At 40.2% G+C, this 26471-nt stretch overlaps 1 protein-coding gene across 5 annotated transcripts in view; it reads left to right on the top strand.

Moving 5' to 3' along the window:
• ABCA9 (ATP binding cassette subfamily A member 9) overlaps positions 1 to 26471 on the top strand; it is a 62972-nt gene that overhangs the window by 1744 nt on the left and 34757 nt on the right. For 2 of the 5 annotated variants that reach the window (XM_040452214.1, XM_040452215.1), the window contains exons 2-17: positions 3985 to 4086; positions 5922 to 6104; positions 7561 to 7725; positions 8578 to 8681; positions 9275 to 9501; positions 13965 to 14106; positions 14388 to 14573; positions 15422 to 15569; positions 16198 to 16369; positions 17135 to 17196; positions 18413 to 18523; positions 19152 to 19327; positions 20166 to 20285; positions 20500 to 20638; positions 21285 to 21375; positions 24120 to 24259. In XM_040452214.1, coding sequence (XP_040308148.1) covers positions 4059 to 4086; positions 5922 to 6104; positions 7561 to 7725; positions 8578 to 8681; positions 9275 to 9501; positions 13965 to 14106; positions 14388 to 14573; positions 15422 to 15569; positions 16198 to 16369; positions 17135 to 17196; positions 18413 to 18523; positions 19152 to 19327; positions 20166 to 20285; positions 20500 to 20638; positions 21285 to 21375; positions 24120 to 24259 — 2194 coding nt within the window. In that variant the 5' untranslated portion in view covers positions 3985 to 4058. Of the gene's footprint in view, positions 1 to 3984; positions 4087 to 5896; positions 6105 to 7560; positions 7726 to 8577; positions 8682 to 9274; positions 9502 to 13964; positions 14107 to 14387; positions 14574 to 15421; positions 15570 to 16197; positions 16370 to 17134; positions 17197 to 18412; positions 18524 to 19151; positions 19328 to 20165; positions 20286 to 20499; positions 20639 to 21284; positions 21376 to 24119; positions 24260 to 26471 lie in introns of all 5 variants that reach the window. The other 3 variants (XM_040452212.1, XM_040452213.1, XM_040452216.1) reach the window with 2 other exon arrangements.

The raw sequence follows: 26471 nt of genomic DNA, 5'->3' as shown, positions 1-26471 counted from the left end.
CACAAGTTCCAGGATTAGAAGGGAACCATTATTCTGCCTACCATGTTCCTCTTCAATTATTCCATGCCTTTCAGACTGAAAGAGCAGATTCGTAATACTCTTTACAACACACAATGGTTAGGTTTTTTTTGTTTGTTTGTTTGTTGTTTTTTTTTTTTTTAATTTTTTTTTTCAACGTTTATTTATTTTGGGGACAGAGAGAGACAGAGCATGAACGGGGGAGGGGCAGAGAGAGAGAGGGAGACACAGAATCGGAAACAGGCTCCAGGCTCTGAGCCGTCAGCCCAGAGCCCGACGCGGGGCTCGAACTCGCGGAGCGCGAGATCGTGACCTGGCCGAAGTCGGACGCTTAACCGACTGCGCCACCCAGGCGCCCCCACAATGATTAGGTTTTATCTCTGGCAATGCCTCCCGAGGCTGCCTTGAGTAAGTGATCTTCCCATTTGAGTTACCTCCTAAATACCAGTAAGGACCAGAATATTTGTGGCTTTGCTCTCACCCATGGATAAGATCAGCATTAGGCCATGAATCTAGTAGCCAGAAACAACCTGATTACTCATATGATGGAAGAGACAATACAACTCTATGGTTTCCATCCCTTTTCAATACAGAGCCACAGGAAAGGAGAACACGACCACCCCGAAAAGCCAGATCTTATTGGCCAATCAACCTTGTGCTCTAAGCTTTGTGCCAAGGCTCAAGCCACTACCGTTGGACCATTTCCTGGACCAACTCCCACTCCTAGAATGTTGGGTTCTATTAAGTAAGGTTACGCTTCATGGTTTCTTTATGAACTAAGATAATTCATGAGCATTCATGCTTTACAAGTCTCAGAGAAATTTTGCTATTCTTCCTGATGGGAAAATAATGAGATAGACCTCTTGCAATTCAATTATGTAACTCATTCTGGTAGATATACTAGAAATTCTTGGGCTCCTCTAAGACGACCATACAGTTACATCATACTACCACTACCAGACTGAGTGTTATATCTAGAATCTGCTGCCTTCACTAGGTTTGAAAGAGATCATTTAATGGCTGTTGGGCAGACATGTCCTGAATTATTGTTATATAGGTTCTATGTATATGATGTCCTCTGCAAACAATTCTATAGAGTTGCTGATAACTTGGCCTACCTATTGGAAACCAACAGCCTGGCTGACTGGTAGACCTGTGTGTAAGCCTGAAGGCTAGTCCTCTCTCCCTGTGAGCCTAAGCCCTTGTGCGGATTACCCCCAAGGCCAAGGTTGAGCAAATAAATAGGAGGAAATGGGGAGGACTTCCACTGACAACAGCAGAGTGCCTACATGGGTGCCTACAAATAGGTGTATGTTGCCTCTGCCAATATACTATTAGAATGAGCTTCCAACTCAAGGAACTCCAACTACAAATTTATTTGATTCATGTGTCCATTGTCTGCTCACCCCTTATCCCTATTTCAACCTCCCACCTATCCACTTGTACGCATGGGGAAGTAAGAGAACATCATGAATCTGAAAATTATTTTAGGTGCTTCTTTTCTACTGGCAATAAAATGGGTCCCACCACATTGCAAGAATCAACTTTGTCTGTAATGACACCATACACACCCCTTTACCAAACAGACCTTACCACGATAACTATAACTTTCTGTCCATACTTTTCCAACAAGGAGCACTTTCACACCACCGGGTTCAACTCTGACAAGGTCTCAGAAATCTAGACAGCACGAGAAGGCACAGAACTTCAAAGATTCTCTCTATTGTTCAGGACCTTTCTTACCTCTTTCACTTTTTTTTTTTTCCTGAGAAAATCCAATGTGGCTGTAGGGTGAAGAAAAATTGGTTAGGCTATTTTTATTCTTCGCATTTTAGACTCTTTTAGATTCTACGTTTTGCATCCCACACGTACATCATCTAAGGTTTGATTTTTTTCCTCCTCATCTCTGCAAATACCCTTTGCCGTGGACACACCTTGTCTCCCCACCCACACTCAGATGAGGGGCTTGTCCCCCCGGTCCAGAAGCTGCAAGGTTGGCTCTCTTTGCACCCATCATGGGCTTGTTTTTCTTGACAATTCAGTTCATCAAAGTCTTCTTGCGTCTGTTGGTTTTTGTTCATGCCATGGGACTGTGGTTTTCATTTTGTTTGGGTTATTGTTGTTTCTACCACTGGTGTAAAGATGTTCCACATTCTTCTGTATCCCGGCTGTGGACTTGAAGAAAACAACAATACTGTATTCGTGCACATTCTCGTCACCTTCCTTGACTTCCCACGAGGTGAAACCAGCTGCCATGCTTCTGCCATGGCTTTTCACCCTACGGGTCATTTCAAGGGAAAGAATACTGTGTGGGTTTCAGGGATCTCTTAATAATTTAGATTCAGTTAACTTTGTCAATTAATTTTTGATTCATAAGCACATTGTGGCACTCCTTTGTGTACATTTCTTAATTTGAAGCAAAATTTAATAATTTGGTGGGGGAGTATCTGTGGTTTGGGGTTAAATCATTCTAGTTTTATCGCAAATAAATATTTCATCAGTGTTCTTTATTTTTGTCCCTTTGGGTAGATTTTTCAAAGGAAAGAGGGCAAATCATTTTCTCACTTCCACTTGGGAGATATCAGGCTGGTTTCTGTTCCATTATACATTGTTGACTCATTCCTTCCTGCATGACCACACCTCTATGCTGTCAACTTGATTCCAACTTTCCCCTCTATCCTTTAATTTTAAAAAATCATTACTTTTTGATATTTTCTGTCATTGTATTTGGTACTTGGAGAGCTTTTTTGGGAAATACGCATCTTTCCACTACCTTGAAAAATTAATTTCCATTGGACTTTTCACAATGTTATTTTCTTCAATGTATTGTTCTTGCAACTGTGTTTTCTTCTTTTTGGGTATCTCTTTACCAAATACTTTACTTTGGATCCTTTGTTTGTTTGTTTGTTTGTTTGTTTGTTTGTTTCTACTTCACGTAGTTTTATCTCTCTCATTGTTTCTAAGTGAGTTTTAATTTTCTTTGAAAAATTTTTCTCTGTATCATAGGAGATTTTATATTCTTTACTGACTTCGATGGGAATTTTAAGTAGGATTATTGGCTCTTCATTTCTTCTTACCTTTCTCCTTGAATTTAACTATAGTTCATTATATGGAAGATTTAAAACCTTGTCTTCTGTTTATTGTAATAAAGCTGTCTTTTTTAAAAAATCGTATATTTTCTCTGCCTTTTGCAGAGATTACTCTGAGAGTAATCAATCTTTCCTTATGTTCCAGCATTTGGGAGTTCCTGATAATTACTACACAGAGCAAAGCCCATGGATAAGTAGTCTGAGTGGATCCCTCCTAGAGCTCCTCACCACCTGTCTGGTGAAATGTGGGAAATTCCCTAGACGAATTTCTTTTTTTAAAAAATAATTTTTTTTAATGTTTATTTATTTTTGAGAGAAACAGAGAAAGACAGAGCACAAGTGGGGGAGGGGTAGAGAGGGGGAGACACAGAATCTGAAGCAGGCTTCAGGCTCTGAGTCATCAGCACAGAGCCCCACGCAGGGCTTGAACTCTCCAACTGCGAGATCATGACCTGAGCCGAAGTCGGACGCTTTACGGCCTGAGCCACCAAGCGACCCCCTAGATGAATTTTGACAACAGCATGGCACACCGGTTAAGAGTGAGGTCTCCAGAAGTCGGTTTTCCGGAATAAAGCTCTGATTCTGCTATCCATCATTCGCTGCGTTTGGCCACTCAGCCTCCGCGGGCCTCATTCCCCTCATCTTTAATATGGGGAGACTAATAGGATCTACGTCAAAGGTTTATCATGGGGATTAAAATAATTGACACGCTAGTTAGCTTCAACTTCCCCTTGTATGTTTTTAGCTTTCTGGCCCCCTTTCCTATACCTGCAGCTGAGAACAGCTGTTACAATGGTTTTTTTTTTTTTGGTTTGATTGCACGTTTCCTATAGCAGACCTTCACACTTACTTTACTTTCTTATTTCAAAATAAACAGGGCAGAATGAGCAAGAGGCACATAAGCGTTGGTCAGCAAACGTGCGCCCTTCTCTGCAAGAACTTTCTTAAAAAATGGAGGATGAAAAGAGAGACCTTGTTGGTATGCTTCAGCGTCTTCTCATGTTTCAAAGAGGAAACCGTGGGAGTTTTCTGGGTGGTACACACTTTATCTTCATTATTTAACGTTTCATATATATACACACACATATATACACTTTTTAACTACCAGGCTGGATTTCTTTGTTCAAATTCTGCACTTTGCTATTACTTTAACTGAGAGTCCTTTAAATATGTTATTAGTAGATTTCCTACTGGAGGCATTCTTTAAATAACTGATGTTCAGAAGCTTCCTGAAAAATAAAGCCACATCTGTACATTGCAGACATCATACTTCTTAACATCTGAACTCCTTTGAAACTCATGAAGGAATAGGTATAAAAGTTCAGGGTCAAAGTCAAAGAAAGAGGTAAATTTAATCCAAAATTAATGCAACAAATAATCCAAAATTTAAAAAACCCAACAACTCAAAGGATACCTTGTAGCACTTCTACCCAAGTGTACTTTGGATACAGACAACATCAATTTGAAAGAAATAATGGGTATATAAAGAAACAGGACAAGAAAGTGGCATTTTGAACTTTTGCTCTATTAAGAGAGTATTTTCTTCCAGTGAGAACGATCAGATGGGATTTGTATAAAAAATTAAGTAAATTGAGAAAAACATAATAAAAAAATTAAATCACCCACTAAATATCCATAGTTCGAAGGTTAATCTATTAACATTTGATTTTATGAACATTGTGTGTGTGTGTGTGTGTGTGTGTGTGTGTGTGTGTGTGTTGTTTCAACAAGTATGTATTGAATGCTTAGATTGGCAGTAAATAAAGCATACAAAAACCCCTGCATGGAGTAAAGATTACATAAGTATAAATATAAAAGTTGGATTCTACTTTATATAGGTGTTTTACTTCCAACCTTTTAACTGTTTTTGACATAAGCATTGTGTCTATCAATTGATCCATCTAGACAGATGCATTTGGTGTAGGTATAGACAACACATATACTAAAAGAAGATCAGGGGTGCCTGGGTAGCTCAGTCGGTTAAGCATCCGACTCCTGGTTCCAGCGCAGGTCATGATCTTGTGGTTTCGGGAGTTCAAACCCTACATTGGGCTCTGCGAGGGCAGCATGGAGCCTGCTTGGGATTCCGTCTCCCTCTCTCTCTACCCGCCCCCGACTCGTGCTGTCTCTGTCTCTCTCAAAATGGATGGGTACACTTAAAAAAGGAATTTCTTTTAAATAAGATCAGATGGTAAGTAAGATATATACTTCTTTTAACTCCCATGTGTTTAGAATTGAAAGGAAATAGTGAAGTGTGCTCTTAATGCCAGATTGCAAATGCATTCTGCTGCATTTCCCATTTCGGAATGTTGTCACAAAGACAAAGGTTTTTAACGTTCTTTTTATGAGCGGTTTTTTAGGACTATCTTCTTCCACATGCAGGGTGGCAGCAGATAAAAATATGACCTTCCTCCTGTTGATGGAAGCTGGTAACCTATTTCATAACATATGACACTTCTTTATCATTGACACTTGGGTTTCAACATGACTATCAGCCATTAGGCCATTCATGAAGCAATCCAGCCTCTAACACTCACATGAAAGTGTGATTAAATGTAGATTCTCAGTGATAATTGGGACCTGATGCCATAACTCTGTCTTGATGCATGGATGCGCATATTTCAAAATATGCAGAGTAAAAGACAAAAGAATATTGAAACACTTGGAAACTCGGAGAGAAAACTGGTCAAAGCTACACAGAAAATTAAGTGTTTTAAGTTGTTCGTGGATGACTTATCTGTGGTTGAACAGCTATTGATTTGCTTTATTTTTCTCTCATTGCTGTGTAGGAATGGTTTTTCTCATTTCTTCTAGTATTGTTTGCATACCGACTTTCCTCCGATTTACATCAAGTTAATGACTTTCCTCAATTGCCTGCAATGGATCTGGGACGTGTAGATCATTTTAACGATTCTAATTATGTGATTGCGTTCGCACCCGAATCCAAAACAACCCAGGAGATCATGAACAAAGTGGCTTCGGCCCCATTCATGAAAGGTATGTTCTCCTGCAGGTCTTTGCCAAACACACCCCTTTATGTTGGGATTAACTTTTATCCTCATTAGAGTCCGTATCAAAACGAGACAGTCCAGTGTTATTCAAATGGATATTAGTGAGAAGATTCTGGAAATGTGGGACAGCACATGGTTTTTAAATCTCTTCAAATACATAAAAAATATATATATTCTGAAGCCGTTATATATGGAAAGTGGGATATACCAAATAAGTACTTATGGAATAGTCTCTTTCTCTCACCTCCGTGTCCTGGTAGCCCAGGAGTCCCAGCTCTGGCAGAAAGGAGATGCAGAGGTCTTGGATGGGATATTTACAGGGTGAAGAATATTGTCACCCCAGATAGAAGCCTACGAGGAAGAAAAGGCTCTGTCAGAAAGGCTCAGTAGTCAACTGGAAGAGACGCCCCCTGGTCAAACCCGGCATACTCTGAGCTCCAACAGGAATAATAAACGCAATGAGTTGAATCACATCCAATGTATACATGAAATCCAGGCTTTCGTAACGTATTAAAAGGAAAAAATGTTGCTTTGGGAGGATTCTTCAAAATCAGTTCCTATTATGAAAATCTGTGTATAAAGGGAAAATACCAGCATTTATTCTATATGAAGTGTATTATTGGATAATCAAACAGATGATGGAAAGTACTGTTCCATAAACATTTTCCACTAGTAAAAAACATACGATGGGAATATAATATCACCATTTTGAAAGTGCCATTGAATTATTGGATCTAGGCACTGAGCGCCCATGGCTGCTAATATCTCAAGTAAACAACAACAACAACAACAAAACCAGCCAGATATTCAGAAATCATGACACTCTGAAGAAAGAATACACACCACTTATAGCCTTGACGAAAGTACTGGACCTGAGTCTGATAAGTTTCTGGATGCAGCTGCCAGATTGCAGGAAATTGCGTGGTTTAAGTGGCCTGGGTTTGGTCAGTAACAGTCATTAATTTACATTATATCTTTGGAATAAACAAATTATCCTGAGAAAACATTCTCCAAGTTTAACAACTTTACGCTCTTTTTGGAAGTTTGGCCACAGGGGCACCATTGTCAAACGAAATTATATATTATAATTATAGCATGTATTTCCACTTTGGATAAATCTGTGTATGTATGAGTCGTAGTGCTACTGTTCCAAATTCATTGTGTTTTAAGCCATTGTTTTAAAAGTTTTTTTGCAGGGAAAGCGTGATCTATTTGTGATAAAAGTGATTGCCACATACGTCTGATTTTACCTAGATTTTAGACCCCCACCCCCAGTACAACTGTCTTATTTAGGACCAGCACAGCCTTTAGTGAATAAAGAATTTTCACCTAAAATAACTTAAGCATAACTGAATATGGCATGCTGTCTTTGGACCACATAGAAATCTTCTTACTTATTAGCTATCTCCTTCTTTCATAAGACTCTTTCTTTCATATGACAGGAAGAACAATCACGGGGTGGCCGGATGAGAACAGCATGGAAGAATTGGATTTAAACTACTCAATAGATGCAGTGAGAGTCATCTTTAATGATACCTTCTCATACCATTTAAAATTTTTCTGGGGAAGTAGAATCCCCAAGATGAAGGAACACAGAGACCATTCAGGTAACTTTCCTACTAGAAATTTTTTTTTTTTTTTGCTATTACGTCATTAGTCACTAGAGGTCGCATGTGATAGCTGAACTCTGTACCCAGCATGTACTTTTCATTTCTGAACATAAATGAGATTCCTTCTTCCCATTATTATTGTTAAAGTTTATTTATTTATTTTGAGAGAGAGAGATCGTGTGGGAAGGGTAGAGAGAGAAGGAGAGAGAGAGAGAGAGAGAGAGAGAGAGAGAGAGAGAGAGAATCCTAAGCAGGCTCCACACTATCAGTACGAACTACAAACCGTGAGATCATGACCTGATCCAAAATCAAGAGTTGGCTGCTTCACCGACTGAGCTGCTGAGGCGCCCCAAGATTCATCCTTTTTTAAAAAATTTTTTTTAACGTTTATTTATTTGTGAGAGAAGAGAGAGACAGAGCATGAGTGGGGGAGGGGCAAAGAAGGAGGAAGTCACAGAATCCCAAGCAGGCTCCAGGCTCTGAGTCGTCAACACAGAGCCCGACACGGGGCTCAAACCCACAAACTGTGAGATCATGACCTGAGCCCTAGTTGGATGCTTAACCGACTGAGCCACTGAGACACCCCAAGGTTCATTCTTATTAAATAAAGCCTATGTTTCTAGGTATATTGTTTTATTAAGAAATTATATTTGCTATTATTATTCCTATGTTACTGCTAAATATAACCTGAAAGAGAGATTCTTGTTCAGTGAATACCAAATGTTTAAAAAAAAAAAAAAAATCAGCGCTTTCTTAGCACAAGCAAACAGAAGAGCAAAACTCAACAAAACATTCTTGGCTAATTGAGAGAATGACATTGTAAATGGTGGTGTTCTTCTTTCACCAAAGCTCACTGTCAAGTAACGGAAGGAAAAACCACATGTGAAGGTTCAATGTTCTGGGAGAAAGGCTTTGTAGCTTTTCAGGCCGCCATTAATGCTGCTATCATTGAAGTGAGTATTAAGTTAAAGAAGGCTAATCGCGCTGTAAGTTAACTTTTGATGCACAGTGCTGTATTGGGTTGTCCTATCTTATCATTGAATTTATCCACTTAATTTATTTGGCACAATGCACTGGACAACTGCTGTATTTAAGCCATGACACTAAGCCCTGAGGATCAGGAAATAAGGACAATACAGGCACTTTTCTCCAGGGATGCTGGATAGTGAGGGGATAGAAATATGGATATGGAGTCGTCATAAGAGATTAGGTTCTATCAATGATGGAATTATAAATGCTGTGCAAGGCAAACAATGAAGCAGGAGATACTCTGATGAGAAATGTCAGCGGAGATGACTGACAGAGGTGACATTTCAGTGGTGACTTTGAGCAAGAGTAGAATTGTGTCCCTTAAAGATGGTAAATAGACATGCTCTAAGGAGTCAGGACAAAACTTGGAGAGTTCCAGGAACTACAAGGGGCCAGATCACGAATGAGCATGGATATTTAAACGTGGAATGCACATCGTTTCTTATAACTGAGAGACAACGTGCGAGGTGATGATTAGCTTGATGATAACAATTTGTTCACTGATACCTTCCCTTAGATCACGACAAATCGCTCAGTGATGGAAGAGCTGATGTCAATTACTGGTATAAATATGAAGATACTACCTTTTGTTGCCCAAGCAGGAGTTGCGACTGATTTTTTCATTTTCTTCTGCATTATTTCTTTTTCTGCCTTCATTTACTATGTATCAGTCAATGTTACACAAGAAAGGCAATACATTAAGTCATTGATGACAATGATGGGCCTTCGAGAGTCCGCATTCTGGTAAGTTACATGGTAAGTGAAGTGCAATCTATCACGCGACCTAAATAAACACAGCAAGCTAGCCAATTGGACTCCCTATGAAGTATCCTATTTAAACTTGATTCTTGCAGAAAGCAGTGCATTATAAATGAATGGAATAGATTCAAGCAAGTTTGGTAAATGCAACTTTTCCTACTTCTTTGAATTAAGAAAGCCTGATTCCATAGATGTCTGCTGATACCCGGGTCACTGTGCAATAGAAATGATGGCTCTCAGTCCCTAGTTGCCATACGTGAGTGAACCCAAATGTGTGAGAACTTGAGGTTTCTAATGTTTGATGAAATATACATTTCAGAGGTCTCATTAGATGGGGTGGTTGATATCGCCCATGCGTTGAATGAACCAACACTCTGATGACACTGAATGAACAAGCCCATTAAGCTCTTTAAGCACAGAGATTTCTGAGTGGAGGAAGTTAGAACCGAGGCCTGGGTGGCAGGAAATCACGGGTCTTCTCCTTCTGAGCGTTACCTCCCCGAGCAAGCTACTTAATCTCTTTAAACCTCAGTGTTCTTTTCTGTGAAATATTGGTCATAGCATCTATTTCCGTTGGCTGTGAGGATTACAGAAGAGAATGTATTTGAAGTGCTTTGCATTGAGCTTAACAAAAAGTCAACTGAATATTAGGTGGCACTCGATAGAAATTTGGGAAGGATCACAGTCTGAGAGGGCAGTAGATGTAAGTGAAGAAACCAAGGAGTGAATCCCCAGTTAACAACAACAAATTTTTAACGAGTTTAGCCAAGGGGTGTATTTGAGATACAGAATAGTAAAAGCATGAGTTCTGGACTGAAAAAAGTCATGGTTTGAATTTGCTTTTTTTGCACACTGATGTTATTCTCAATAGTAAACAAGATTTGTAGAATATACAGAATAGATCTAGACATATGCCATGTAGTCTTTAAAAGAATGTTAGGCACTATTCAGTTGAGTAAGAAAATCCCGCATATTTTTTCTTTTTTTTTAATTTAAATTTTAGTTAACATACAATATGCAATATTGTATGTGCAATATGAGTTTCAGGAGTGGAATTCAGTGATTCATCACTTACGTGTAACCCCCAGGGCTCATCCAACAAGTGCCCTACTTAATGCCCATCTCCCATCTAGCCCATCCCCCACCCACCTCCCTCTGTCAACCCTTAGTTTGTTCTCTATTGTTAAGAGTCTCTTGTGGTTTGTTTCCTTCCCTCTTTCCCCCTCTTTCCCATATGTTCATCTGTTTTGTGTCTTATATTCCGCACATGAGTGAAATCATATGGTATTTGTCTTTCTCTGATTGACTTATTTTGCTTAGCATAATACATTCTAGCTCTATCCGCATCATTGCAAATGGAAAGATTTCTTTTTTTTTATTTAAATTCACGTTAGTTAACATATAGTATAGCATTGCTTTCCAGAGTAGAATTCAGTGATTCATCCCTTACACATAACACCCAGGGCTCATCCCAAGCGTCCTCCTGAATTCCCATCACCCATTTTGCCCATCCCCCGACCCAACACCCCTCCAGCAACCCTCAGTTTGTTCTCTGTATTTACAAGTCTGTTATGATTCGCCTCCCTCTCTCCTTTTATCTTATTTTATGTTTCCTTACCTTCCCCTATGTTCATCTGTTTTGTTTCTCAAAGTCTACATATGGGTAAAATCATATGATATTTGTCTTTCTCTGACTGACTTATTTCACTTTGCATAATACAATCTAGTTCCATCCATGTTGTTGCAAATGGCAAAATTTCATTCTTTTTGACCACTGAGTAATATTCCTATATATGTATATTCATATATATATATATATATACACACACACACACACACACACACACACACACCACATCTTCTTTATCCATTCATCAGTCGATGGACATTTGGGCTCTTCCCGTAATTTGGCTATTGTTGATAATGCTTTTACAAGTACGTGCCCCTTCAAATCAGTATTTTTGTATCCTTTGGATAAATACCGAGTAGTGCAATTGCTGGGTTGTGGATTAGTTCTATTTTCAATTTTTTGAGGAACTCCCGTACTGTGTTGCAGAGTGCATTCCCACCAACGGTGCAAAAGTGTTCCCCTTTCTCCAGACCCTCACCAAAACCCGTTGTTTCTTGTGTTGTTAATTTTAGCCACTCTGCCCAGTGTCAGGTGGTATCTCATCGTGGTGTTGACTTGTACCTTCCTGGGGATGAGTGATGTTGAGCGTCTTTTCATGTGTCTGTTCTCTGGAAAAGTGTCTATTCATGTCTTCTGCCCATTTCTTAACTGAAGACCCCATGTTTTAATGCTGCCAATTGATACCAATTCTATTTATTTATTTCCTCCAGAAATGTTTAAGTGAATACAAAAGTGGAGAAAATGGATTGCTGGTTTGGTCTAGAATGGGAGTTTTGTCTGGTGTCTCTCTTTTTGTACGAAAATTGTGTAACTCAATACTGAAGGAAACTTTGCTCACTGTGTTTTTAAAAGAATAGAAGGGGCACCTGGGAGGCTCAGTGGGTTAAGCGTCCCACTCTTGGTTTCAGCTCAGGTCACGATCTCACAGCTTCGTGGGTTTAAGTCCCACATTAGACTCTATGCTGGTGGCACAGAGCCTGCTTGGGGTTCTCTCACTCTCCCTCTGCCCCTCCCCTACTCACTCTGTCTCTGTCTCTCTCAAAATTATAAATAAACCTAAAAAAAAGAATAGGGGCACCTGGGCGGCTCAGTTGGTTAAGCATACGACTTCGGCTTGGGTCATGATCTCGTGGTCCGTGAGTTCGAGCCCCACGTCGGGCTCTGTGCTGACAGCTCAGACCTTGGAGCCTGTTTCAGATCCTATGTCTCTCTCTCTCTCTCTCTCTCTCTCTCTCTCTCTGCCCCTCCCCCACTCATCCTCTGTCTCTCTCTTTCAAAAATACACATTAAAAAATTTTTAAAAAATAGAAATCTACAGACAGAGAAAAGCAAACAATATGCTAAAAAGAAGAGAGAAACCAAATAAATCCAATTAGGAAGGGGGTAAAAAAAAATCAGGACTTTTCCCCCATAGGAAAAGGCTGTGACATTCTATTAATACCGCACACAAATGATATTTAGAAGTTTGTAGGACATGGAGAGATGAAGAATTTCAGATGAATAGAGTGATTGAGCAAAGGGAATCATTACAATTAGGCAAGACTTCTCAAAAACATGATGGCATTTTAAACTTTGAAGAAAACCAAGTGGTCATTGTGGACTCGTTATGAACCAGTTACCACATTAACCACATAACGTACAACACTTCCCTTAATTCTGTTATTACTTTTCAACAGACAGTGAGGAAGTTAAGTGAGATTAAATAGCTACCTCTCAGGGCGCCTGGGTGGCGCAGTCAGTTAAGCGTCCGACTTCAGCCAGGTCACGATCTCGCGGTCCGTGAGTTCGAGCCCCACGTCAGGCTCTGGGCTGACAGCTCGGAGCCTGGAGCCTGTTTCCGATTCTGTGTCTCCCTCTCTCTCTGCCCCTCCCCCGTTCATGCTCTGTCTCTCTCTGTCCCAAAAAATAAATAAACGTTGAAAAAAAACTTAAAAAAAATAAATAGCTACCTCTCAGGATCATATAGATACAATGAACAGGGGTAACAGAGAAACCCTGAGCCCACATCTGTATGATTAGAAAGCTGGTTCTCTCCCCCTATAAAGAATTTTCTTCCTGTTACTTTGCCGTTGATTGCAAGAAAAATGTATTTTCATATCCATCTATGTTTTTGCATCTATCTATGTCCTATGCATGTGTGACTATCTGTATCTATATCTATTCTGTATCTAGTCATCCATATCAAGGGTTAACAAACCATGGCCCCTTTATGTACCGTCTGCAAGCTAGGAATGGTGTCTACGAAAATGCCTTAAAAAATCAAAAGAACAAAAATATTTTATGGTACACAAAAGTTCCTACGAAATTCAGATGTCAGCGTCTACACATTGTATGCACGTTGTCTGTGCTGTTTCGGACCTGCAAAAGCAGACCTGAGTAGCTCTAAGAGACTGTATGGTCTGAAAAGCCTAAGAGATTTACTACTTGGCTCTTCAGGGGAAAAGTTTGCTGAAACCCGCTTCATCACCTGCTTTTTTGTCCACGGGCTTTATATTTTACTGAAAGAAGAAGTCCAGAAACTATACATCATCATGGATGTCTTCCCAGAAAACGTCTCCCAATTAACCTCATTATATCACCCAGTCTGTCTCTTTCTTCTTTTGCAATTAGCTACCCATTTTACCTGTTTACTTGTTCATTGTCTACCTTCCCCGGTCGCCTATGACCTTTGGGGACAGAGAAGTTTTCTACTCTACTAGCTGTTGTATTCCCTTAACTCTTGATTTATGGTAAGCTTCCCAAATCATCTGCAGAGTACATGAATAAATAAAGTGATAAAGTACCAGCCCTCTGAACTGATGCTTAGTTTCTGTGCTAGGCTCTGCTGGGGGTTGATGTATGGTGGCTTCAACTTTATCGTGGCCACTTTGATGGCTCTTATTGTGACATCCGCCCAAGTCGTCGTCCAAACTGGCTTCGTGGTGATCTTCACTCTCTTTCTCCTCTATGGCCTGTCTTTGGTGAGTTGGTGAATTTAATCTCTCTCTCTCTCTCTCTCTCTCTCTCTCTCTCTCTCTCTCCCTCTCCTTCTCTTTGAGAGAGTCATTTCCCTCTGCTTCTGATCACACTTGTTTCTGTTCACGGTATTTGAATCTTTGCATGGGACAGTGTCTGGGGAGGCGGGGGGAGGCGGGGAGGAGGAATGCATATCACATACTTTTGTATTATGAATTTTTTTTTATTATGCTGGTGATGATTCTCAGAGAATTACATACTACCTGAACTTTTTCTCTCCTCTCAGATAACTTTAGCTTTCCTGATGAGCGTGTTGATAAAGAAACCTTTCCTTACGGGTTTGGTTGTCTTTCTCCTCACTGTCTTTTGGGGAAGTCTGGGATTCACTGCATTGTACAGAGATCTTCCTGCATTTTTGGAATGGACCTTATGTCTTCTTAGCCCTTTCGCTTTCACTGTTGGGATGGCCCAGGTAAGAGTTAATGTAGCTATTTCATTTTTTTTTGTTTTTTACAAACATTAAAACAATTCTCTCTGAGGAATTCATGCTACGTGTTCTAAGCATCAAAATTTCCATCCACTTCCAGATACATCTAAGAAATGGGACAGGTTTTATTTTTCTCTCTCGGCATAAGTGGCTTGGTTTTAAGTCACTAAATATAGACTGATTCTGTATTATGGATGTGGTCCAGCTTGTACTTTTCATGGGCTGTCCCAGTGAACATTTAACTGACTTAATGCTCAGGAAACATGACCTTTAATATTATCGCAAGTATTTGACAACCAGGAATTCAGTAGAAATAAATTTTTATTTCTAATTGGCCTGATGTGTACGAAACTGAACCTCTTCTCAGCAAATCTGATTCCAGGTGTGACGTCATAACCGTAAAATGCTACGTGTATCTCACGATAATAAGAAAAACTTTCTTCTGTCTTCTGCCCAACTACCGGAGTGCCTTTCGCTCCTCCGTGTTTCTATTTTCAGACAGCGTCCCCTGTCTAGAACGCCTCCTTTGTCCACATCCTACACCCGAAGGAATTCTATAGGCAGCCAGCCTCTCCTTTGAGTTTTTACTTCTCAGAGGACTTGCCTACTTCTGCTCATGGATCTCTAAGCCTTCAGTACCTCCTTCCACTGACTTCCCAAATCGCTTTTTAGCTAGATGGTTCCATTGCTATGTCTTTCAATAAATTAGAGCTCTGTAAAGATAGGAACTATGCTTATCTTTTCAATCCCAGTGTTTAGCAGAAACAAGACAAAAATAACTCTTAATACTCTATTTCCCCTTTTAAAATTCAATGGGTGTATCTTTTTTCCAGCTTATACATTTGGACTATGACGTGAATTCTAACGTCCATTTGGATTCTTCAGACAACCCGTACCTAATAATAGCGACTCTATTCATGCTGCTTTTTGATGCTCTTCTCTATTTGGCCTTGACATTGTATTTTGACAAAATTTTGCCCAGTAAGTAGTAACATAATTGTAATTCAATGCAATTTCACTCAGTGCGTTTCTTTAAAATATCTCTCTACCACATGTCGGATACCAATTATCCAGCATCGCTTTCAAAATTTCTAAAATGAGCCCAGAGGTATTCCGCGCTTTGTTTAGAGAATTGCTTTCTAAGATCTTGTTCTACCACAACGCTTTAGATTTTTTTTCTAAAAAGAGAGATTCGTGGGATGCCTGGGTGGCTCAGTCGGTTAAGCCTCCGACTCCTGATTTCAGCTCAGGTCATGATCTCCTAGTTTGCGAGATCGATCTCTATGTGGGGCTCTGTGCTCAGCATGGAGCCTGTTTAAAATTACCTCAATTTTCTCTCTCCCCCTGCGCCTCTGCCCTACTCATGCGCTCGCTCGCTCTCTCTCTCAAATAAAACCAAAATAAAAATAAAAAGAGACGCTTATAAGAAATTAAGGATAATTATACTCTTAGTGCTTGTATCAGAGCAAGATGGAAAAGCTAGTGCTTGATACTGGGTTTCAGGGTGTCTAAATGCTTCCCAAAGCAGCGGCCTTGATAAGCTGTCCCACGGCAACTCATCCTTAAAGCGGTGACTGATCCGATATGCAATTGCCTCCTGTTCGCGCAGGTGAATACGGACATCGACGTTCTCCTTGGTTTTTCCTGAAATCCTCTTTTTGGTTTCTACACCAGAGGGCTGATCATGTGGCCCTTGAGAACGAAACAGATTCAGACTCTTCACCACCTAATGACTCGTTTGAGCCAGTGTCTCCAGAATTGCATGGAAAAGAAGCCATCAGGTAATAAACACATTACGTGAAAGTGCACATGGAAAACAGGTCAGGGAACAGAGACCTAGGAGGAAAAACACAGATGTGACGGATTTTCCCAAGGGCCTCTTTGGGTCCACCATGCATGCATCCGGGCTGCTGTACTTACAAAAGGCCACACTCCTTGTCAAAAGCAACGTTGTCACCATTTACATTTACTGCTATCTTATGCAGCACGACAAATATCAGTGAATAAATAACCTTCATGTTTCCATGTTTCTTTTTGCTTTTTTTTTTCTCTTCGTTGCGCTGTTCTCTTTCTGTGCTTCCTCGCCTTATAACAGACACTGTCATCCGTGTCCCTTGTTATGCTTATCTCCTTTTTCTCTGACACACTTGGTGTCTCCCCTCCTTGCTTCCTGATTAAGAAGATGAAAAGGAAGAGGCAGATGATGCAGGAAAGGGGAGTCAGGCATCCAGAGACATGGGAAGAAAACCCAAGTTAGGGTACTCACAGCATGAACGTCCTCCCTTCTGAGATGATGCCCGTGTTTTATTCAATGCTGGTTACTGTATCTCCAAACAACTAGAAATCCCTCAATTCCCCGGGTCTCTGCCCAAAATTTGCTCACCGTGCCATTTGCTGGTGTCTCCTCAGTAAATCCTTTCCGGCCACCTGGGCCTGTGTGAGGGAAAGAGCCCCCAGATTTTCTCACAGCCCCAAAGACTTGATTTCTCAATCCTCTATCTACTTACTTCTACAATGTCCTTAAGACATTCTCCTCTTTTTTCCAGAATAAGAAATCTTAAAAAAGAATATAGAAAAGGAAACCACGAAAAAGTAGAGGCCTTGAAAGGTAAGACACTAACCTCATATTTGACAAGGCTGTTTGATCTGGTGACCACGCCTCACTGTTGCATTGTCTTCATGGAGATGCAAAATACTGCTACTCTCCTCCATTGCAACACATCATGTTTCCTTCCAAGCAAGGAACCGTATAACAATTTGAGGGGCGCCTGGGTGGCTCGGTCAGTGAAGCGTCCGACTTCAGCTCAGGTCACGATCTCGCGGTTTGTGAGTTCGAGCCCCGCGTCGGGCTCTGTGCTGACAGCTCAGAGCCTGGAGCCTGCTTCGGATTCTGGGTCTCCCCCTCTCTTTCTGCCCCTCCCCTGCTTGTACCCTGTCTCTGTCTCTCCAAAATAAGTCAATAAACATTTAAAAAAATATATAACAGTTTTAGAAAGTCAAGGTGTGCCATAGATACCTTAGGGGTTTGAAAGATGTATGACTGTGTCATGATACTCTTTACTTTCAACTCATCCCCTCCCTAGTCCTAGTATATGATCTTTATTTTTTTTCAATTTTTTGAACACTTATTTATTTTTGAGAGAGACAGAGTCCGAGTAGGGGAAGGGCAGAAAGAGGGAGACAGAGGATCTGAAGCAGGCTCTGCACTATAAGCACAGAGCCTGATGTGGGGCTTGAACCCATGACCATGAGATGAAGACCTGAGCCAAAGTCAAGAGTCAGCCGCTTAACCAACTGAGCCATCCAGGCACCCCTAAATGATCTTTATTGTCAGCCCATTTTTAATGAGAAAAGTGCTCTTCTCCAAAAAATCATTAATCACGTAATAATACACCATGACAATGCTACAGCTGTAAAATGTGTATCATAGGAGATAGCGTTTTATTTTATTTTTATTGTTTCTTATTTATTTTTTGAGACAGAGACAGAGAGAGCACGAGCTGGGGAGGGGCAGGGAAAGAGGGAGACACAGAATCCAAAGCAGGCGCCAGGCTCTGAGCTGTCAGCACAGAGCCCGACGTGGGGCTCGAACTCATGAACCACGAGACCATGACCTGAGCTGAAGTCAGATGCTTAACCGACTGAGCCACCCAGGTGCCCCAGGAGATGCCATTTTAAAGGGAAGAATTTGGGGGTGAATTTTATTTTGAATACTGCTAGCCAAGTATGCACATGCTATAAGAAATTATAAAAATTTTGGAGAATGTAAGGTTAATATGTAGCTCTGAGTGGGATTTTTTTTGTTGTTTTTGTAATAATGCCAGGTCTGGTATTTGACATATACGAAGGCCAGATCACTGCCCTCCTTGGTCACAGTGGAGCCGGGAAAACGACCCTGTTGAATATGCTCAGTGGACTGTCGTCCCCAACGTCAGGTGAGACACAATTATGGGCAAGAACGTGGGCAAACGAATGAACTGTGCATTTCATTAGCTAATTCGTTGTGCTGGTTCATTTCAATAGTTCGTAGTTTCATTAACTACTAGTCACACTCGGGTACTTAAGAGAAAAGTTTTACAGGTTTTTTCAAGTTATTCTTTTAATAAATGTAGGCCCTATTTATTAGGAAAATCTTTGTGGTGTAAATATTTCAAGATGAAAAGCTTTATATTTACTAATTGGCATTCCGACTGGTTTAAGTGAATCTTGAGCGTTACATTTTTAGTCAACAGGGTAGTCCTTATAGGGAAATCTGCATATAAGACTCTAGTGAGGGGCGCCTGGGTGGCTCCGTCAGTTAAGCATCCGACTCTTGATTTCGGCTCAGGTCATGATCCCAGAGCCATGACATGGAGCCCCATGATGTCATCAGGCTCTGTGCTGAGCGTGGAGACGGCTTCGGATTCTTTCTCCCTCCACCCCCACCCCCCAAAAATAAATAGAAGATTCTAGTGATTGTTTTCCACTTGTTTTTCACTTTAAAATATCTTAAATGAACGTGTTGTCCTGATGCTAACCGTCAAGTGTTATCCTCACACTAACCGTCAACCTTTCTACTTCTAGGTTCAGTCACCATCTATAATCACAGCCTTTCGGAAATGGCGGACTCAGAAACCATCAGCAAGCTCACTGGAGTCTGTCCACAAACCAACGTACAATTTGGCTTCCTCACTGTGAGAGAAAATCTCAGGCTTTTTGCCAAAATAAAAGGGATTCAACCACATGAAGTGGAACAAGAGGTAGAGGGACATATTCGATATCACACAGCCATGAACATGAAATTGTTTATCTAGAAAACTCTAGATGTATACGTGCTATTTCTACACAGTTCATCATGTAAATGGCAAAAGGCCCTTAGCAACGAACAGCAAAACGATAGTGGTTTTTTTTTGTTTTGGGTTTTTTGTTTTTTTTTTTTTGCTGCTGTTTTGTTTTAATTTTTATTTATTTTTGAGAGAGAGAGAGAGAGAGAAAGAGAGAGAGAGACAGAACACGAGCAGGGGTCGGGGAGAGAGAGGGAGACACAGAATCCGAAGCAGGCTCCAGGCTCCGAACTGTCAGCACTGAGCCTGACGTGGGGCTCGGGCTCAGAACCGTGAGATCATGACCTGAGCTGAAGTCAGACACTTAACCAACTGAGCCACCCAGGCACCCCAATAGTGTTTTTAAAACAAAATGTTGGGTTTTAAACTAAACATCCTTTTTTTCTTTCCTTCTTTCTTTTTCTCTTTCTTTCTTTCATTCTTTCCTTCCTTCCTTCTTTCTTTCTCTTTCTTTTCTTTCTTTCCTTCCTTCCTCCTTTCCTTCTTTCTTTCCTTCCTTCCTCCTTTCCTTCTTTCTTTCCTTCTTTCTTTCTTTCCTTCCTTCCTTCTCTTTCTTTCTTTCTTTCTTTCTTTTCTTTCTTTCTTCTTTCTTTCTTTCCTTCCTTCTTTTTCTTTCTTTCTTTCCTTTTCTTTCTTTCTTTCTTTCTTTCTTTCCTTCTTTCTTTCTTTCTTTCCTTCTTTCTTTCTTTCTTTCCTTTCTTCCTTCCTTCCTTCTTTCTTACTCTTCTTTCTTTCTTTCTTTCTCTCTCATTAGGTACAACAAGTTTTAAGGGACTTGGAGATGGAAAACATTCAAGACATTCTTGCTCAAAATTTAAGTGGTGGACAAAAAAGGAAACTAACTTTTGGGATTGCCATTTTAGGAAACCCTCAGGTAAGTGGGGCCAAAACTACTGGTGAATGAGATTGAGGAGTCTGGAACTATTGTATTCAATTGGACTGAATTTGCAAATGGTAAATGCCAGAGAACTGTTCAAATGGAAAATTACGGACTAAGGTATTTCTCCCAAATACATTTACACGTCTATTCTTTTTTTTAAAAATGTTGCCTGAAAGGGGAAAATGATTTACATTTCTCTATGGTGCAGGTTTTACTATTGGACGAGCCAACTGCCGGATCAGATCCTTTGTCAAGGCACCGCGTATGGAACCTTCTAAAAGAGAGGAAATCTGATAGAGTCATTCTCTTCAGTACCCAGTTTATGGATGAGGCTGACATCCTGGCTGGTAATTCTTTTTTTTTTTTTTTTTTTTTTTTTTTTTTAGATTCCCCATATAAGTGAGATCATATGGTATTTTTCGTTTTCTGTCTCTGACTTATTTCACTTAGCCTAATGCCCTCAAGTTCCATTCATGTCATTTCATGGTGGTTCTTGGTTTTCTTTCATGTATCTTAGTGAGAAATTAGGGAGGATGTGCACAGTACGTGTAGATAAATTCCAACACAACTGCCTTGCGTGTGACTGTCATGAACCAAGACAGGAGACTTGCTGTCACCCTTCTGAGCATCTACATCTCCATGCACCTTGTCCCATAGATGGATTCTGATCCTGTTGCAAAATAACTCATCGGTTGTAAATATGTAGCATGCTCTTAAAAATATCTTCTGTTTTATTCAGTAGGAATGTCAGGTGGCTTGAAACAGAGCCTCTCATCGTGTGATAACTTTTCTAGAGAGATTAGAGAATAAACTAATGTATCATTTTAGTTACTGGAGGATGAAGAAACTGGCTTACATATGACTAGAATTAGAATGCAAGTATCTGAGTGGATCATGCTCCTAAAATACACTATTTATGGATGGATCTGTTCTTTGATAAACAATGAGAGAATTACCTTGTGATGCAATTTCTTGTTTTTATTTTCCGCTTAGATAGGAAGGTATTTATATCCAATGGGAGGCTGAAGTGTGCAGGCTCTTCCCTGTTCCTGAAGAAAAAATGGGGCATCGGCTACCATTTAAGGTACAGCCTGCGTTGTTGGGGACATGTTGGAATGTGTCGGGGACAGGAGATCTCAGTATCGGTAGGTTAGAAAAGGCTACAAAATTATGAAGACCATTTCAAGAGAGCCGTGTTAGAATGACCCCACCACTGACCTTTCTTAGCAAGAATGAAGCAACAGGTAGGATCGTAGGCACGGATATAAGGATGAGTGAGCTAAGTTTAAACAAAATGTTTGGAAAGTGCTTTCACAACGTATCACTTGCAAAGAGAAATTTAGTGACATTCCAGGCCTTCCTGATCATTTTTCCAACGCTTACTTTTGTTCACTGTGACAATCTCAGTAGTCTCCTCTCTGTTCTCCTTGACTTCATCTTCCCCCTCATTCATTTCTATCTCCTTCTCTTCCTGATAATAATTAGTATGCTTATGTAGTAATGTCTATCACTTATTCCATGTTGGCTGTATTCTGCATTCTTGCTAAGATAATTTATGTATGGAATATTCATATAATCATATTTAATCCCTCAGATAACTGTAAGAAGATGGTATTATTAGCCTCTGACATGTCAGAGAGTTTTAATAACCTGCCCAGTCTCACATCATGTATAAGTGGCAGAATCTTTGGACCAAGATTCTAGGTGTGGCGTGAATCTCTTCCTACACTTCCCACTAAAAATATTAATATTTCTTAAAGCATAATTTAAATCACTTCATCCTCAGTGGTTAAATGTGGTTAAATTCCCTCCATTATTTAGTCTGAGTGTTTAACCTGTTCAAATCTATCATTCCATCGTGATTGCTTAGTATGATCCAACGGAATCAGTACTTTCCAACTAAAATGAACCACTTGTGGGGCACCTGGATGGCTCAGTCAGTTAAGTGTCCAACTCTTGATCTCAGCTCAAGTCTTGATCTCGAGGTTGTGAGTTCAAGCCCCGCATTGGGCTCCGTGCTGGGCACGAAGCCTACTTAAAAAAAAAAATAAAATAAAATGAATCACTCGCTGTTTTCTAAGTATGGTCCATGGTTTTGTTGTCTTCTCTCCGCTTAAAGTGGGATGTCTGTTTGACATGTCCTCCTGCGACCCATTTTAACCAAGTTCACGTCTTATCCATTCTTTTATTTATTTACTTAGAGAGAGAGAGAGAGAGAGAGCACTTACAGGAGGAGCAGAGCGAGGGAGAGAAAGAATCCCAAGCAGGCTCTGCACTGTCAGCGTAAGGAGCCCGATGCAGGGCCTGAGCTCATGAACTACGAGATCATGACCTAAGCCCAAATGGAGTTGGATGCTTAACCGAGTGAGCCACCCAGGTGCCCCTCAATCTTGAAGGTCTTTTCTGAATATTTTCTCCTTAATAAGTATTCTCTTTTCTGGAACCCTGAAAACACTATTTTGAATTGTTGCCTTAGACAATTTCCTTAACTTCTTTGATCCTCAGTAATTTCATTGATGTAATAGTGGTAATAATACCCACATTGCAATTAAGACTAAAAATATTGAATGAATGAATACTTGACAAGGTGCCAAGTGCTTAACTGACTTAGCTCAACTTCCCTCACTCACTTCTTCTATAATTTGGTGCTTTATATTACTGTTATGTTCCTAACTCCTCTAGGGAATGTACTGTATTCTTTCTGTTTGGGATCCTGGATAGCATATCACATAAGGGCCTTGTAAACACAGAATAGTTTTAAGTAAAATGGATTTTTCAGGTTTATGTCATCAAAGTCAACTGTGATGCCCTCACCATTCGATAGCCTCAGGAAATTTCAATGCTTGTGGCTAAAAATGGTGTTTCTAAAATCCAATGATGGGGCTCCTGGGTGGCTTAGTCCCATAAGCATCTGACTTCAGCTCGGGTCATGATCTCAAGGTTCATGGGTTCGAGCCCCATGTCGGGTTCTGTGCTGACAGCTCAGAGCCTGGAGCCTGCTTCGGATTCTGTGTCTCTCTCTGGCCCTCCCTCGCTCGCACTGTTTCTCTCTCTCTCTCTCTCTCAAAAATAAATAAAACATTAAAAAAAATTTTTTTAATATGTAAAACCCAATGATTCATGAAGAACTTTATATGTTCTCACCACAAAGGCAGATCACCTTTGACTTGAGTAAGTTTTGGACCAAAAAAAAAAAAAAAAAAAAAAAAAATTAGATAACATCTATTGAGGGTTTACTTGGTGCAAGGTTTGGTATGATCACATGCATGCTTTATTTTATTCGGTCTTTCGAGATTCTTTGAGAACTGACTATTGGAAAACTGAATGGAATTTTGATGGAAATTTGGAAACTCGATGCTGGAAGACATTAAGCCTGAGTTCTGGAATATATATCAGTGGGACATAGGACCATGTTCTTAATGACTGTACCATACCCCCTCTGTCTTTGTTTTCACCATGTTCGTGGTTTTTGCAAAACCCTTTTATTGCAAAGGGAAAGTTCAAAACTGAGCTTGTGGATAGATGGAGACCAAATCGGGCATTTCTTCCACTTCACCCCCGCCGACATCTAGCTGATACATCTCTTGCGTCCAGAGAATAACCCTTGAGTTATTATCCCTACACCAGTGCCTCTAGATTATACGGTTTGGACTATATCATTGTGGACTCTGTCTGGACTACATATTTTTAAGTCTTGCTTATTCCATGATCCTAGCTACGTGTATATTTTTGTCTCGTAAATATTAAGGAAGTGACAAACATACCACAATTGTTTGTAGAGATGGTGGTGGATAAAAATGGCTTTAACACACTCTTTTTAAACATCAGTTTGCACCTGAATGAAATGTGCGATCCGGACAGGATAACATCACTTGTTAAGCAGCACATCCCTGAGGCCAAATTAACAGCGCAGAGTGAAGAAAAGCTCGTATATATTTTGCCCTTGGAAAGGACAAACAAATTTCCAGGTAACAGAACGTAGACACCATGGAATGGTTTTTAATGATGTTACTAACAATAACAGCGGCATTAAGAATGATGGCTGGCATCTTTATGCTTGCTAAGTGCATGGAACTGTGCATTAATCATTTAATATCCCCCAAAGTCCCTGCTAATATTAGCCCCGGTATCCCCAGAATACTTATTCGTAAACTGAGCCCAAAGATACTCAATATGTTTCAAGTGGAAATCTGTGCAGTTAAGGGGTGCAGGAGAACATCAAGGTAAAATTAGGAATATTCAGGACATTTGTTTCAGGAATGGACGAGAGAGTGTGGTCTGGACAAGGAGAGGTCTGTGAAAAGAGGGAAGAGTACTGAACGGGGACTAAAGGAATAGCATGCCAAATGCAGATAGATGGTTTTATGGTCAACATCGTGACATAATGTTATAATCTCAGTAACTGAATAGTAATGACGATCCACCTGTGTGTTGCCAAACATTCTAAATTCACCACTTTGAGGCAAGTACGAAAGCCCGGAAGCTCATTGCTGTTCCCACTTTTCTACCTGGTCTCCCAATATGCTTTCATTTGCCAAGACTTTTGAGGTAGATTGCATTTTTTTTCAAGTGTAACCATGAATAGGTGTGTACTCGGGCTTCAAGGAATTTGCCAACTTTTAATGGAGGATACTGGCTCCATTGCTACCTGCTTGAATCGATACGCCTGCATTAATAATCATGGCTAATATAGAAATATAGCATCAGACAGTGGAGTGCAGTGGTTGAAAGCTTCAATTCTAGAGCCAGACTGGGGAGATTCAAATCGCAGCAAGGCTGTTCCTAGCTCTGTTATCCTGGACAGGTTATATCACTCTTCTGTACCTCAGTTTCCTTATTTGTAAAAAGGGGATAACGATAGTATGAGCTTTGTAGTTCCTCAGTTATGAGGATTAAATGATTAATATACTTAAATCGATTATTAAAATATTAAATATAAACACAGCACCTGGAAAAACACCTGACATGGAACAGCAGCTAAGTTCACAGCATCTAAGACAGCTTCAGCTGTAGGAGGTGCTACCCAGAAAGACACGGAAGGAAACGATGCTGCCACAGATGACCATAGGGGAAGGGAAGGAAAAATAAGATGAAAACAGAGAAGGAGGCAAACCATAAGAGACCCTTAAATACAGAGAACAAACTGCGGGTTGATGGCGGTAGGGGGTGGAGGGATGGCGTATACGGGAGATGGGCATTGAGGAGGGCACTTGTTGGGATGAGCAGTTGGTGTTCTATATGTAAGTGATGAATCAGGGGAATCCAGTCCTGAAGCCAAGACTACACTGTATGTTAGTTAACCTGAGAATAAATTTAAATAAATAAATAAAATGACACGCCAGCATTTCCTGATGCATGCTCATTTCAAATATGTTGAGAAAAGATGAAATGTATTTATCTTAGAATCAGTGAAGTAACTGTACTCTTGGACGCATGCACCACGTCGTGGATACACGTATGCTTGTGAAAACAGAAATCTTTATGAAACCCACGAACCCAAGCATTCCATGATTATGTTTTAAATGCATTTCAAAGGAGGGGTGCACAATTTAGAAAAAGGCTGAAAAAGAACCAACCCTTAGAACTCACTGGACATCATGACTACATCTGTATTTTTTATTTATCTAACACACCGTTACGATAGAAACCTTTCATTTCTCCCAATATTTGAATTATCTTTTATTCTACTTCCAACCTTCCTGAACCACCCAAAAATTATTCCCAGTATCTTTAAAAAAAAAAAAAAAAAAAGTAACCTTCAAAATCCCTAAAAAGACCTACCTTCTTTGAGAACTCTGTGTAATCTTCATATCATGGTCAGACGCTGGAAAAGAGAGAGAGAGTGAATGCAAAGTTATATACATTGTTTTCCCTTTAATTTATATATATTTTTAAACTAAGGATGATTGCATGGCACCTAATTATCTCTATAAACATTAGTTCTTCTGCATGTGTTATTAAACTGCCTACCAGTTATTCCTAACAGCATTCTTCTCCCAGCTTTGGGGATAATATTCCTGAATTAATGGGGTTTTAAGATTGAACATTTCCTGCCTTAGTTCAGGCTGTTGTAACACATACCATAGACTGGGTGGCTTACAGACAACAGACACTTATTTTCCAGAGCTCTGTAGGCTGGGAGGTGTCAGATTTGGGTTCCAGTACGGTTGGGTTCAATGA

Source organism: Herpailurus yagouaroundi, unplaced genomic scaffold, assembly GCF_014898765.1.
Source record: "Herpailurus yagouaroundi ecotype Mexico unplaced genomic scaffold, PumYag 206, whole genome shotgun sequence".
In the NCBI taxonomy this organism is placed as follows: Eukaryota; Metazoa; Chordata; class Mammalia; order Carnivora; family Felidae; genus Herpailurus; species Herpailurus yagouaroundi.
Note: the sequence above shows the minus strand (reverse complement) of the source record. Positions and strands in the feature narration are given on the sequence as shown.